Source organism: Egretta garzetta, unplaced genomic scaffold (assembly GCF_000687185.1).
Source record: "Egretta garzetta isolate BGI_Z169 unplaced genomic scaffold, ASM68718v1 scaffold161, whole genome shotgun sequence".
Classification (NCBI taxonomy): domain Eukaryota; kingdom Metazoa; phylum Chordata; class Aves; order Pelecaniformes; family Ardeidae; genus Egretta; species Egretta garzetta.
This window is the reverse complement of record NW_009258754.1, coordinates 721,907-738,115: the sequence shown is the minus strand read 5'-3', so window position 1 is coordinate 738,115 and position 16,209 is coordinate 721,907. Positions and strand designations below refer to the sequence as shown.

The 16,209-nt window shown below is 40.2% G+C and overlaps 1 protein-coding gene across 4 annotated transcripts in view; it reads right to left on the bottom strand.

The window, feature by feature from the left end:
• The window catches only part of DOCK10 (dedicator of cytokinesis 10), a 78,430-nt gene that overhangs the window by 56,417 nt on the left and 5,804 nt on the right, over positions 1 to 16,209 (bottom strand). For 3 of the 4 annotated variants that reach the window (XM_035888857.1, XM_035888858.1, XM_035888855.1), the window contains exons 4-10: positions 15,068 to 15,153; positions 12,808 to 12,891; positions 11,551 to 11,706; positions 9,789 to 10,010; positions 8,931 to 9,053; positions 8,219 to 8,301; positions 1,082 to 1,204 (exon numbers count right to left, since the gene is read on the bottom strand). In XM_035888857.1, coding sequence (XP_035744750.1) covers positions 1,082 to 1,204; positions 8,219 to 8,301; positions 8,931 to 9,053; positions 9,789 to 10,010; positions 11,551 to 11,706; positions 12,808 to 12,891; positions 15,068 to 15,153 — 877 coding nt within the window. The remainder of the gene's footprint in view (positions 1 to 1,081; positions 1,205 to 8,218; positions 8,302 to 8,930; positions 9,054 to 9,788; positions 10,011 to 11,550; positions 11,707 to 12,807; positions 12,892 to 15,067; positions 15,154 to 16,209) is intronic. The other variant, XM_035888859.1, reaches the window with a different exon arrangement.

The window sequence follows — 16,209 nt, the reverse complement described above, 5'->3', positions numbered from 1 at the left end:
CTGCTTTCTCTTTGCAAGCAATATTACAGCATATCTTGTAGAAGAGGAAGAAACTGATGACCCAAACCTTATGAGAATTAACTTACCCACTTTTTCTTTCTAAAACCTGAATCAATGTTCCCTAAAACGAATTCAATGACTACTGAGATGAGTTCACAGCATCATGGCTTCTGCAAGTGCCATACTGAAAAGGGACCAAGACATATTCCTTGTGCCCAAGCAATTTAAGAAGTGCCAAAAATGTGAAGCTAAATTCCTTTTATCTAGGAGATGCTTTAGATAGACAAACCCAGCAGTGGTGACTCTAATAAGAGTAGTGAGAATTTCAGTAAAGTTTCCTGACCAGTAACAGTAAGACGGCACAAGAAATGAAGGATGTGATCCAATCACTGTAGCTGACGTTCAATCTTTCTATGATCTGATTTTATATAAATGGAACAGAAGTTAATTAGATTAATTCATTTCTAGGCACACTTCGAGTAGAAGGGACAGCAAGAAATTCATGGTTCAATTCTCATGTCATTTATCTAGTATAAACAAAGCCTCTGCTCTAGAATTAGCCTGATTTACACCTATGACTATCCAGCCAAACTGCTACTCACTAACTGACACACTGTCAACCATTTGGAGAAGTTTTTCCTTCCAATGTCCACTCTGCAGTTTGTCATGGAGACTCAAACAAACAAAAGCAAGGAGTGGGGAAACCATTAAAGAATGCTTTTTCTTTTTTTTCTCTCTTCCCCCCACATCCCCTCCTCCCCCCCCCTTTTTTTTCCCCTGAGATAATGTTCTCTTGTTGGTTACTTCACCTGCATCTCCCCTGATGGAAGCTAATGTAAGGAATCACTACCTTCAGCCTACAATAACATTTATTAACGTGCCAAATAACATTTCAGTTTTCCTGGGAAGTCCAATCTAAAAGCTCTCTTTGGCAGGTAATACGCTAATGTGAAAAACACTAATTTAATATGGCCACTTTGGCACACTGTGTTAAATGAGGAAAAAAAGTTATGAAAATTATTCTGCACAGCTTTATAAAGCTTTTATTTCTTCTCAAACCAAGTTAAAAACCCTTCCTTACCTTCTGTATTCTGCTATTAGTTTAATCAAATCTTCCATGGAAATCTTATTACTTTCTTGCCTGAATAAAGGTGAGAATCGGGAGTCTCTGTCAACGTTTCCCTGATTATCTTTAAACACTGGTCTATAAAGAAAGAGAAATGCCATGTTTATAAACACTCAGCCGTAAATATATTTGAACATTTGAAATTGTCATGTAATATTTTAACAAGGTTACGAATTCTTATACAAATTCAGAGCTTCAGAGCCCTGTAGAGCTTCACACAAGAAAGCTCTTCCAAGCTGTACATTTGCAGGAGCAGAGGCAATTAAAGTTTACTCGCATGCGCAGTCCCAACCCTGCAAAGACTCAAGACCTTGTTTAATCTTACACGATGCATAGTCCCCACTGACCTTAGGTGCAGTGTGACTGCTCACGGTTTGGAGTTGCTGGGGTTTAATGTTAGAACAGATCACCATATAGTTCAGCATCCAACATTTTTTCCCCCTCTTCTGTAGCAAAGTCTCACTTGAGAAAGCCTGGAGTGCACAGCACCTCACTGAAGGCAGCTCTCCGCTCCTACCCGCCCCTCCATCACCCTGGCCGCAAGGCCACCTTCTCCAGCCTCTCAGCAAGCTCTTGGGGCAGCCCCAGAGAGGCCATCCCTGGCTGGGAGCCACTGCCCCAAGAGCCTGATGAGACTTTACTGCCTTGCTCACATCAAGGACATGACTCCTCACTTCAACAAGGAGACCAACTCCTTATTTCAAGGAAGCATTTTGAAGAATTCATTACATTAACAGGTAATTTCATCCAAGAATTTATTATTGAATGAAAATCATGATAATTTTAAATAACAGAAATCATAGCACGATGTCAAATCCCAACCACTACCTCTCACTGCGTAAAGAAATGTATGCTTTTGCAGAACGAGGTTAAGAGACCTCTACTGAATCTTCCTATGCATTAGATCTGTTCTGTGTCCTCCAGGAGCATGACACCAGCTCACTGGGGCTTAGCCTTCCTGCACAAAACAAGTTTGTGGAGCATTGACTAAGTTTTTGGTGAACCAGCTACAAAGTGCCAAATGAAATGGAAAAACTGGGAACAGTTAGTATCAGCTGTTGTGCACACAACATTCCAGTGCCCTTTGTACATCCCCACGGGTCACACACGCTGGCTGGACTGGATAATGTAACAGCTATCCAAATCAATGAACCTTGGATTCAACTGTAGTATGCAAAACCATTGCTTAACAAAAGTAAAATGTTCTTGACACTAAGTGCTGTTCTGTGAATCATTTGGCCAATCTTGCTTCCTTAATTTACTTCTCTGTTCCACTGCCAGTAAGAAGAAGAATTGATGCCAGCACAAATTGTTGCCAGATGCAAAATAATGGAGCAAACCTTTGGAAGAGGATCCCAAGGATAAGTATAAATGTACTGTGTCTTAACTTAATTAACTGAGAGAAGCACCAGTATTTCATTTCTCTGTAACTGTAGAAAATAATCAGCTCTCTCCTATCAGATTTTTGCCTCCAGCAGTTAGAAGGAGTAAGGTCCACACCAACACACCATGTCAAAAATCTTAAGTTATTAGGGAGAAACCAGACCTAATTTCTGGCAGCCACCACTTACTTTACAAATCCTATTAAACTGCTGTGAGGAAAAAAAAAAAGAAAGGAAAAAGATAAGATTTAATAATTATTACAGTATTGGTGACACTATGATATTTCTTGGACTCGGCACTGCTTCCTTTTCCAGACTAACAGAGAGGACTAAAACGTTTAGTGAGTGATTTCCACTGCGCGACTGGGCTCTGCAACGTGATGCTGAGCAAACCCAGGCTCTGCTGGAGCTTATTAACTAATTCCAGCACAGGGTCTGACACCGAGCAAACCACTGCTCAGCACAGCAGGGTGTAGGGGCACTTACCAAGGCTCAATTGGGGATGCTCACAGTGTAAAAGTAAAAAGAACCAGGTCTGTGCTGAAAGTAGCTCACTCTGGATCACTGGTGCTGAGCACTGAGCACTGCCTCCTGGGTGGCTCAGGGGCACAGCATTGTCACCTCCTCCCCTCCGTCCTCTCTGGTTTGGAGTCAAGAAGGGCTTTACAGAGTCCTCCTGCCTACAACAACAACTTCCCAGCATCAGTGCTCCCTGGGTATCATATGCCCTATTTCTAGAAGTGCTCCTCATCAGTTCAGCAGCATATCCCAGCCTAAATAATAGACCCAGGACAAAATTAAAGGCATGAAACCAAGCATCCGCAATACAAAACAGGTAAGTATTTTTATCCCTCCAACTTACACACAATACTCCATTTATGTAAAGCTCTTGCCACTACAAGAGCAATTTAGATGTTCACTGAAAACAAGATAACCCTTCTTAAAAACAGCTGTTATGCACTCAGGGAAGAGTTAGATGGCTTTCTGCTGGTCAAACTGTACTGGTGTCTTCATTCCCCTGGCTCATTTAAAGCTGAAGAACTGCCAGAGCAGCAAGCATTACACGTATTATGTCTGCAGTTAAGTAACCGCAATCCCATGTTTTGCTAGATCCTTCCAGGCTGCTGGGCGCAGGAGGAGCAAGAGTACTCCTTGTCACAGTGAACATACTGAAGGCATTTGAGAATGACAACCATCACATCAAAGAAAAGGAAACCGAATAGAACACTTCTACAATCCAGGAGTCCAATATCTGTCTAATATAAGTAGTAAGATCCTTTACTGCTGGTTATTTGTTTACCAGAGAGATTTTAATAAGAAAAATTTCACAGAACTAAAATCCTGAAGAGATTCTGAAGATGTTAATCCAGGGGAAAACAAATTAACAGATTTCAATAAAGAAACTGAAACATCATCTCAGTATTTGAAGTGTTTCTACATTTCTGCTGTTCCGACATCGTTAGCTGATAGTCGACAATCATAAAAATCCTTTAAGCACAGAAAACCTACACAATGTTTATAATTGAACTTTGAAAAAGCTACTTTTTAAGTAGTGGCTTATGATTTGTGGAAAAATTGCTCACCTCCAGGGTTAGAGAATTCAGTGTGAGATCTGCTGCTACTGTAAATCAATGCAGCCTCACTACCTTCAGCTGCATCAACCTATGCCAGCTGAGAACTGAACCAGCAGCTGCACAAGCTGTTGAAGGATTCAAATATTAGGCTCTAAAACATGAAGTTTACGAGGGTGGAGAAGGTTTGAAGGAATAGTAGAGTGTAAAAACTAATCTCTGTGAGTGAAGTTTCCCCACATCTACAATATGTAGCTCAGGCATATATTTGCAAACTTTGGCAGTTCTGGCAGGAATATGAGAATGGAAGATGGATTTGACACCCTGTAATTCTAACACATACTGTAATTATACCTGCAAAAGCATCCAGACACCAGATCCCACCAATGCCAGCAAGAAATCAGGGAGGAACCCTGAGTCATGCTTTTGAGTGATGCTAACGAACTGGATGCCACATAAGCCAATTAAGAGTTTCAGTCACATGCACAGTACTCAACTGTCAAGGTTTTGGCTCGCTGAATGTATACGTAAAAAGCACACTGTGGCCATCTGCAACTGCTTTAAGGGGAGAAAATTTCCATACAAAAACAGGAGTGTGGTTAATGCCAGAATGAAATAACTGGAAAACATGTTTCCAAACCCAGGGTTTTGCTATTTATCAGAGCCAAACCATTTTTTCCCCCTGTAGTAAGACAGCCTCCTGTGGAAACTTCTATTTTCAAGCTGTGAAAATAGAAATAGATTTTATAGGGCCAAATTATACTTTGCTTTTACCAAAGAGAGTCCTGAGTAATGTTAATATATAAAAAGATTGAGTGCAGAATTTGACTCAATGAACTAAATAAATTCCTTGTGCAACATCACCGATACCAACAAGTTCATACACGTGGTATATTTGGTCAATGATTTCTAAACTATGTTATCTCATAATGTGATTTATAATGAAAAAGTTTAAAAGCTGATAAACACACCCAGGTATATTTTCTATAATTAATTCTACAGATAGGAGGGAAGCTTTTTAATGGTATGGGCAATGAAACACTGAATTAGGATGCCATCCAAAAATACTGCCTGCTGGAACTGAGGGATGTCCACAAACCCCAGCTATGTCCTCTGCCCATGTGCAGGCCATTTGTGTAATGCACACACCGTAAGTCTGCAAGATGTTGAACTTGCTGTGCGTTTGCTAACACCACAAATATATATTCCCATTTATATTTTGGAAATCACAGCCAGAAATGTTGGCTAGAGAAACATATTTAGGAATGATTTGATCATGTCCTAGGGAAAGCAAAAATATAGTATGATGCGGAGGTCTTTTCAAACCTATTTTCTAAGACTGTGGACTGCACATTGAAAAGGAAGCCTGTAATTTTGGAGAGAAAATCCAGTGAAACAAGTCACTGCCATCTCTGAAACTGGAAAAGTATGGGACTAGAGCCAAGGGTTTCCATTGTCAAAAACTCTCAAGGAAACTGAGGAAGGCTCAGACTCCCAGGTATTCCCATACCCGCTGTACTGAGCATAACACAAGCAAGCTCCTCTCAAACAGAGCTCTATTGCTCTTGTCCTGCCTTATGTCCTTTGCAACATTCCAGCCTGTGCCAATTAACCATTTTCCATGGAATTCCAGAAAGAAAAATCTCTGTCCATTTACCTAATACGTACTGTTGGGTGCAGCAGCAGCATGAGTAGTAAAGTAGAGCAATCCACCCATAGAAACACTTCTGCTCACATGGCTGTGGTGACTGGAAGCTGCTGCTATCATACACCACGTTACTGGAACTCAAAAAACTCACATGCAGGTTTAAAGCCGGTGGAGCACTTTTTAGTAACCAAGCTTGATCTAATCAAGATTTTATTCCTTACTCCAAATCAATGTGGCTTGTTATTAAAAAATAAATTTATGCAGTTATTATACTACATCTGAGATGACCAAGGAGTTGCCAACTGGTATTTTAATGATAAAATACCTGAAATAACACAGAACTGAAAGGAGAGGAGAATCTTCTGAAATGCACCATTTTCTCAGTGCACCCTAGCTTGACAGGCATTTAAGGTGCTATCCACCTTGCAGGGACAGAAGTAAAACTTCACTCGCGTCTGTTAGACTTCTCTTAGGCAGAGCAAGTGCAGACCTGCAGCCGCAATTCTGGGCCGAGGCACAGTACTACGCAACGCACTTGAGCAGTACAGCTGCGGCACATACAGAGCCCAGCATCTGCCTGCCAGTATAGCACAGCACAGCTCAAACCCTCCTTCCACCTGCTCCCTCTCACCGAGAGGCAACCAAGGGCTGCTGCTTGGAGAATCCTATGTAAGGGAAATGCACTTCCTTCAAAGTAAGAAGAAAACCTTTCTGTACTTTTTTTTTTTTTTTGCAAGAAACACTCTAAGATTTGCTGAAGATGCAGAAGAAAGTTTTAGCCAGTGTGACTAGCCAGACCCTGAACTAGTTAAAATCATCATGTCACCTAAGACAGCTACAGCACTGACTGAGTTGCAGGACATACCACTGATGGAACCACCACAGACCACAGGCAGGCAGGACAGAGTTAATAAAAAGCCTCAAGTCAGTCTTATGCCAAGCCTGCACCTCTTGCCATTGCACAGTCCATTACGCGCTAAAAGTAGCTCTGTAAACCCAAGAGGCACCCATCAATACAATTCTGATGAATGGTCCTTTGGCTACACAGAAGTAGTAAATATTAATGAGTATCCTTGGGCTTGCGATGACAGATCAGAACACATTATCTGCCTTTCTCTTGAGCATGCACGTACTTCTCCCGTTCCTACTGGACATTGACAAAAATGTATGCCAATAAAAGATAAATGAACTCTTCAAATGGCATACCTTACCGTGTGTTTTCTCCTTTGCCATCTAAGCACCATATTCTAAAATTGTAAGCTTTCCCTTATGCGCAGCAGGGGAAACTCTGCAATTCTGGTGCTCCGTACCTCCACGCCAGCAGCACACAGCCATACAGCCATCCCTCACAGTCATGGACAATGCCTCAATGCAACTTTTTCACCTAGCACTCCTCCTCCTTCTTCCCTACAGCTTCAGGCAGCTCTCCACCTGGCCCGCCACGGTCAGAACAGAAGCTGGAGAGAAGGAGGAGAAGGAATGCTTTCACTTGGCAATTGACAGCTTTCCTTTTTCTAGACATTATAAAATATTATATTCCCTGCTCTACACATAACAGAAAGAAGGGAGAGCTGTCACAGGGACACACAGGAGGGTCTCAGTCAGGGAGCTCTCATCCCAGGGCAGCAGTAAGCTGAGGAAATTACAGAAGACTGAGAAGGAAAAACTGGAGAGGACAGAGAAAGGAATTGCATGAAAACTTGAATGGAGAACAAAAAGAAGAAAGCCGTATCTGGTTTTGTGAGTTAATTTGATAGAAGACGATCAAGAGGGTGCCTCAATCTTGAGGGTGAGACCAGTAAGACATTATCTAAGAGGAGAGAGAGGAAGAACAAAAATCCATTACTGCCCCCACACTGTCCTGCAATAAACCCCAACTGACCTGCCAGACAAGAAAATAACAGTTCTCTGTCACCTACTAACCACTAAAAATGCAAGGACACCTGAAGCATAATCCCTCAATATCACCCCAAGGCACTGTTTCAGGGGCACCATAACCTCCAAATCCTTGGTTAGGTTTTTCCTAAAACCTGACAGGCTTCGTAACAATAACAGAGCTTCCAACTTGTGCACCTGTATTTTAGGTGGCCATCGCAACTCTGTTTCAGACATTAATTATCTTTGTAGGAAATTCTTGTGAGAACTGTGACTTTGAAATCTCTCTGGTAATTTTTAGCATGAAATCACTGGTGGAGCTCATGATGAATTGATATTCTGTCAGCCACCTTTCCTACTCTCTGGAAACTTCATCACATACCTGAAGAAAAGATACCACCATAGTAATGTCTAATGAGAAAGTAACCAACGTTCAGCTGTGTGAAAAATAGGGCAGTAAAATAATAAAGATGCAGGATCTTCTGGGGTCCTGGATCATGCAGAATGCTTTGCTTAGCTTCAGGCAGAAAAAGTGGAAAAGAATAAAAGGATACAAGTCTGAGAGCAGAATAAACTATAAGATGCTTATAAAATTATAAAAAGAATTAATACATACCTCACTGACCAAGCAAATGGCATACGGTATTTCCCCAGCTTGCTGCAGAACTGTTTATTGGATTTTAACACTTTCTGTGCACACTACAAAAAAAAAGAAAATAGGAATTATTTCATCAGTATCATTAGAATATCTGAAATGCAGCACAGAGTACATCCAACTACTCCTCTGCTGAAGAGGCTACAGTGTCCCTAAAATAATTCAGCCTGATGGTGTCCATAACAGAAGGTTCTGGGTGGACAGCAAAGACATCACAGGTTAATATGATGCTGCTAATGAGTAAAACCCCTTCACCATCCCTTCAGCCAGAACTGGGTTAGTTACAGTTATTTTTCCAGTTTTCTGTAATACACCCAATGCAGATGCACTGCCTGCTCTTAGAGAGAAACAGGTACCCACCCCAACTTTGCTTGTATGCAAAGTGCACTAACTCATAATTTCTAAAAGACTGCTGAAAGAGAATTTCACTCTGCTAAGACGTAACTAGCATAGGAATGCACCATGAATGGATTCGTATGTTGCAGACAAAATGGTACTTCATTCAGTCAGTCAATGGAGCTTGGACATTTGCTTTCTTAGGCGTGAGCCTCCTGTGAGCTTGTCCTGTTAAGCAACCACACACTGGTGAGATTTGTGAGCACAATTTGCAATGTCTCCAGCTTCCAATAGGCTGAAGCTGACAAAGAAGGAACTGATGTTCCTGTTACATTACCTTAAAAGAATCAGGATTCTTAATATAAGGTTCAGCACTGCTGGCAATGTTTCCCGTAAGCACCTTTTCTATTTTTGCCACTAATACAATCTCAGAATGAGGATTACTTATGGAGAAAAGAGCCTGTGGATAGAAGAGAAAAATTAAAAAGTATATGGCAATACTGGAGAAATGAAATACTGCCAGTCCTCTCTGTTGATGGAAACAGTAACAAACCAAATTTGGAAAGGTCTATTGAGGATTATTGTCTCTACATATTCAGTACAGCCAGATGGAAAATAAAATCTTTGTGCTAGTGCTGAAGAAAGCTTGTATGTATGTAAGCTTGTATGTACTGCTCAAGAAGCAGTATGACCACATTAGCATCACCTAACCTAACTGCTCCTCTTGGACAGTACTTAAATGCTGGCCTAAATCACTCACACCTCAGGGGAATGGCAGGGAGAAGAAAAAGGTAATGTATGGAGTTTCGGGGTAAGGTTTACAGCAAAAGCATGAATGTGGAAGTACTTCAAGATTAATGCAGCATCTAGGTGTCGCTTTAAGTTGTGATTTTGTGTGGCTGGTTTGGAAGAGGTCAGCAAATGAACCCAAAGACCACAGGAAACATGGTGGTTTCTCCAAATAACAGGCACTAACTTTTTTCAAACTTTTGATTGTAAATGGTTTTAAAGTCTATACAGGGAGCTCAAAAGTCAAGCATCTGTATACAAGTACCACTGATACACAAAATAAGAGTATTCTTGAAAACAAGAACCACTGGTAGTACAGATAAATTCTCTGATGAAAATGAATACTACTACTGAACTAAAATAAGTCACACAAGTCACTAAGTCATGCAAGTCGCACATGGAATACCTGTTTCGGGTATTTCAGCCATTCTTCTGGGAACCCCTTGATCTGTGGTTCTTCCATTTCATTTGAGTCTGTATTTTCAACAGTGCCATTTTCTAATGAAAATGATGAACCTGAAATCATCTGTCTAACGAGTGTGTGATTCAAGTCCACATGAAAGTCAGCAGAGATCTTCCTGCCATCCCTGACATCGTACAGCGCCACGCTCACAAAGAAAGGCTCTACCTGGAGAAAACACCAAAAACAATATAGTGGCAACTGAAAGCAACGGGGTAAACTCTATCTTTTAATAGGTGCCTGCAGCTAGAAAAAAAGAAAGCAAACCAATATTATTTACAAATTATGAGATTCATGAAAAACACAGTCACCCCTACCCCCCCCCCCAGTTGGTTTCCAACCACGTGATTTTAGGGGCTTTTAAAGGTAGTTTGTAAACAATGCACCAGAACAGTAGTTGACAGCTCACTTGGAAACTCGCAGAATAAAACCCAATTGTATTTGTCAGAGATAATTACTAAAGTAAATGAATAGAGCCCCAGAAAAATATGTTACAGGATTTTTAAAATGTAGATTCAGAATAATTATAAAAGAAAGAAGAGTGAGGGTGGGCTTTCCAGGGATCATCAGAAATGTGGCACAAAGATGATAAATATAAATAGATGGAAAATGTTTATGGGTATGAACACAAATGCGTGGGTGTATTATTCTGTGGGAAACACACGTTCCATTTTGCTAGGAAACCAAGAGCATTCAAACTGCTCTGACAGTACCCACTTATTCTATTGCATAGTACCAGGGAATTCGGTTCTATGACTCTAAGTAACCTCCAAAAAGCCTCCGTAGTTCTGATGAAATAAATCAGTCTCAGAATAACACCTTCTGAGCTGTCCAGAAATCAGAATCTTAAAACTTTGGAGATAAGGAACAATACACGGCAGGTACAATATTCTATGCTTTTTCAGCCTCTGTAGTAAATTATTGCATGCCCTTGGTACAATTATCATGACTTCATTTAAACTGTTGTTCCAGTTTGCCAAAAGGAAGTATTGATTACATCATGCTGAATATGCACTCACTGTAGAGGTCACCTTCAAATGAAAAATAAATAAATAAATAAATAAATAAATCAATGCCTTATATGTAATGTATGAAAATTGAGTTGCCAGGACACTAATTTCTCAAAACTTTGTTGCTTCAGAGGAGTACTAACTAAAAACTATGGACTGACAGCTACATCTCCCTTTTCCCTGCCCTTTTTTCTTAAAGTAAGTATAAGCAAAATTTTCTGGTTTGTCTTGGTTTTAGCTGGGCTTTTCCACTAGATGAAGCACCCAGTCCTTTCTATTTTGCCTTCTCTTCTGTAATTTAATCTGCTTGGTTCCTGGTCTCTCTCTGAAAAAAAAACCCCAAACCAGCTCACCAGCAACTGACATTCAGTTGCCTCCCTACATAGGTCTTGGCAGTTTAAACTCGCTCTTCTTAGAGCAATTGTTAAGAATCCTCAAGTATTTTAACATTTTTAATTCCCCATTGAACTGTAAACTAAAAGTCTGCAGTCTAAACCAACTTCAAAATGTTTATTGAAAAGTTCATCAATTTCATTATTCAATCCAAAGGGATGGGCAGAGGAGAAGTGAATGCAGTGTGTGTGTGTAATACAGCTTTCCTCTTGCCTTCCCTTTCCAAAGTAACAGGTGCACAGAACGGGGGAGGAGGGGGGGGGAAGAAAAATTGCAGGGGGCAAAACCCAAACCATAAAGCTTACATTGGTTGAAGGATCCTTTTCATTTTCAGTAACACAGGCCTGGAGATTCAAACTGAGGGATTTGCAAGTTATCAGGATCCTCTTTGCAGGCTTTTCTTCAAATGGCTTGACCACTGAATTTGTCCCTGGAAACTCCTTTTTCTGAGAATTCAGTGACTGAAATAAGTTGCGCGACTTGTTATACATGGGAAAAGCACAGCATTCCAAAACTAAGTTAGCTTTTTAAAGGTCTTGAAAACCACTTAAACACCTGACAACCTCAAAAAGTCACTGATGATATCTTCACATTGCTACAAGTAAATGTTATTCCCAGTTTATAGATTAGGAAGCAAATCAAAAAGATTGCCTGAGGACATTTATAATGTCATAGGCAGAATTAGGGATCCAAGTTAGGTTTCCTGTAATTTTAGAGCAGATTTTTTTCTTGTTTACTTACTGCTTCTGAAATTTTAGTTTTTAATTTCCTCATATGGATTAAACAGCCTCACATTTTCAGATTATTACACCACATTTTAGGATTAGATTTCAGACCTTTCCCCTCCTTTCTCCTTACTTACACACCACACCACTATTTCAATTTGATTAATAATTTTAATAATGGCACTACAGTTGATTGACAACAAGTTCAAGTTTGAATATATACTGATCCCGATTTTCCTTAAGTCGTCTTTTTAACTAAAATAAAGTTTCCAGTTAAATCACCAACAAATGTACATCCAGTGCAAGGAATAACATTCTTTGAATCATGAACTCTGTGACACTAAATGATTAGCAAGTTGAAGATAAAAAGAAAAGCAACCTGCACTTCCTACATTTTAAGCTAAACTTTTTTTTCACATAGACAGCCTTTTGTACTTCCGACTGTACCTTCCCACTACTTTTTTATCCATTCACGGTTTTGTAATCAAATTCAGTGTTGTGAGTAACAATAAAAATATTGTTCTTGTAACATTCCCAGTCCAACAGAAGGTTCTGCTCTTGTAATATTTTCAGTTTTCTTTAACAATTCAAAGTTTAGCTAGACTCAACTAGATGACATCCAGAGGTCACTTCTACCCTCAACCATTCCGTGATCAGATACGGGTAGAGTCTATACAGAAATCTCTACAAAGTGGAGATAGCTCCCCTCACCCTTCAAAGCTGAAGTCTTGGGTATATCCAGTTGCTTGCTGAACTCAAATCCACTGTGGTGGCTTAGCTCAGACCACCTGGATCTTAAAACGTCTAAGAACTTGAAAAAAAAGAAATTTCACTTACTGCTATATCAGGATCCAAAGAGAAAAGATTCAGTCGCTCTATATTTCGAGAGGCTTTCACCGTTTCTTCTGTTTCTGTGATGTACTGTGGTGACAGATAATAAATTAGTTTTCTGCACAGGAACAGAAATCCATAGAGTTGTTAGACTGCTAAATGAATGATCAATGTTTCACTTGTAACAACACTTCTCATTTCTGCAGTAGTTATCCCAAAGCACCTTCAAGCGCTCTTTGAAGGTTTGTGAAGCAGGGATTTTCAGACCACGACATACTTCTAAGGAACCCCAAAATAGATGAATTAGTAGTTCAAGGTCATATATATTACTAAAGAATCCGTTGTGTAAGATGTCAGAATGGTGGATCATTGCACTAAAATCACTTTAGGGATTCCCGAGTTGAGGGGGAAAAAAAAAATCAGCCCCACATTAAAGCAGTTGTGTCAGAGGGAGGGCAGAAAGGGGAGCAGGGAAACGCAGCCCAGCCTTACAGGTGGACGGACACACAGATTGTGGTGTGCCTCCCAAAGGTAAGGGTGGGATTCCTCTCCCTGTCCATCCTTCTGCCACCCATTTTATTTCTGATGGACATATGCCTAAGTTATTAATAAGCTCTCTGATAAAACTAACACAACAACTTCCTGAAGCCACCTGGTGCTTTCCTACCCTGCCTTCTAAAAGCTCATCCTTATGTCTAACTTTGATAATTTTTTCCCCACTATTTAAGCCCATTCATTCAACATGTGAAGTACGCCCTAGAGGTTCCCTTCCCCTTACAGATCCCTCATGATATCTTTGAAACCTTTCTCAGCCTGAATGTGCTCAATTCCTTCAGTCTTTCTTCACATTTTATTTTTCCTAAATTTTCTTCATTTTTTAAATCTCTGAACTATTAGCAGAGTTCACAACTTTCCTGGTTGCCCAAGACTAAGTACATACTGTAGCTGACATGGTACAGGCTATGCTCTTCTTGTTCAGGTCTCATTCAATGTTTTGTGTTTTTTGCAACAGCATGACATTGCTGACACACATTAACTAACAAGCAGAAGCAGCACAGCAAGACCAAGAGCTCTGTGTTCACTTCCAGGCATGCCCTACCCACAGGCTGGCTTGCAGAAGCATGTCCTCATGTGTCCCTGGTGTACTGGTTTAGGTAGAGATGGGATCAGGAGATTTACCTGCTGTGGACTAGGGACAGGCCACAGATCACTGCTGCAGCCAGGCTTATAGGGAAAGGCAGGGGGAACAAGAATGGAGCATATAAAGGGCGATACAGATGTTGCACAACATGCAGACCATCTATTTTAGCCTTGCAGGCCACCAGTGGTCTTTGAGACATATTTAAGATACCTTTGAGATATGTCTATTAACTAAACCATTAAAAAGTATCTATTCACAGATGAGACAATTGGATACTACTGTTGTCCTTTATACATAAACTCAGTTACATTTTACCTGGTTGTTTTGATTTTTTTTTTTTTTTTAAATCCTAGGTGACCAGTAAAATGTAGACCAAATTCAGTCCTCATTTGCATATACAGCTTTCAATTCAAATCTGTGGGAGTAACATCCTCAAATAGCATTTGGCTGTGTAGCTAGACAGCACCTCTCTGACAGAGATTACAAACAGATCATACATTCATTTAAGAAAAAACAGTGAAATATTTCCAATCTAGCTTTTCATCAGAAAGCTTCTTAGCACTGTCTACAATTATCTCATCCACATGAAGCAGTTTACGAGGTCCAGAGGAAAAAACGCCTCCCCTGGTACTACATGCATCTTTCAATGAAATTACAGAAGGTGATGAGCAGTTCGTAACTTGTTTCCTTGCAAGTCACATAGGAAATCTTGGCTCTCCAAGGGCCAAACTCTTCTGAAGTGTAGTTAAAAAGAGTAAACGTTTCATAGAATTATAGAATGCTTTGGGTTGGAAGGGACCTGTAGAGGCCATCTAGTCTAACCCCCCAATCTATCTTATTTATTTCGCAGATAACTGCGGGGACCAGACCCTTACTGACGTCACAGGTCTAAATCAAACCACTCTAGGGAGCACCTACTTTCTTTCAATCCAGTGGAGCTTTTCGCATTTAAACAAAGCCATCAGCTGTTCAGAAAGAAAATTATTCTGTCATTTGTTGTGGCTCTAACAATCATGACGGGCTGTACTATATTTTCAAACCTTTCACAGCATCATATTGGCAGGCATTTTTCACCTAGGTAGCACTTTCCACTAAGCTTGTAAAGATAAACATAACATCCATTACTTTTGCAAAGTCTGGGTGCAAGGTGTTCTCTGAAGAATCAGTCTCTTCTTGAGAGCAATCATAATTCACCAAAACTTCTGCAGGGTCTTGAAAAGAAGAAAAAAAATGCGCAAATGTTTTTATTATGCTTGCTATTACCACTGAGTTAAAAAAAAAAGAAAATCTATCCCCATGCTATTTCTTTTTATTCCCTTTAGTATCATCAGGCTAAGAAATGGAAGAAAGACAAATTAAACCTCTGTCCTCCTCAACCTCATCTCTCACTGGTGCTTACTGTAACTTGGTTTATATTTAAGCTTTCAGACAAGAGGCTTGACTCTCAGTGAAATGTCTGACACATTCATCCATGACCAATATTCATGCCCACAAAGACACCTTCCTTTGCTCTCTCGGTCCCTTCTGAGGCAACACCAAGGGTTTACGTCAACCGAAAGATTTTGGATTCCCAGTGAAGGGGAGGGATGCAGTCTAGACTCCAACTAACAGGACTATACAGCAACCCCCTTTGCTTTACTTAGCTCACCAGGGACCGTTCTGCTTTCACTAAGTAATTCAGCCCAATGTGAAGTAAGTCATCACAGCTATTTAGGGCTCTTCTGCCAAGAAAGCATCATGCCTTTTGACAAGTTAACTCCATAGCACATTCCTGTTGCTTGTTATCAGGGGTTTTACCAGTAGAGACTTCTGTTTTCTGTTAGCCTTATATCTTTGACCTTTTATGCACATATTTCTTCCTCTTTCATTAATATCCCTTATGGGTGGGATTTTCAAAAGTACTTCTCTGATTCTTAAGTGCAAGTCTCTTGTGCCTCCAAATTACAAAAACATCCTTGGCTATTTGAAGAGTATCCTGTCCCTCCAAAATCAGAATTTATTATAAACACCAGGCTAAAGCCTTCAATTAGCTCTGAACTTCCCCAAGATTCACATGCATGTGGATTCAAAGCTTTCATTCAGCTCAGAGTGCAAGCAGTTCAAATCTGTATTAAGGTTTCAAGTGTTTTCAGTCTTAGAATTTCAGCTGGGGTTCATCCAAACTGAATGTGGATTTATTATGTGGAGGAATGAGTTACTGCCACATGAAGAGTGCAGTATAACAGAGCATCCAATTCTTTCTTCCACAGTGAAAGCCTATTAATACG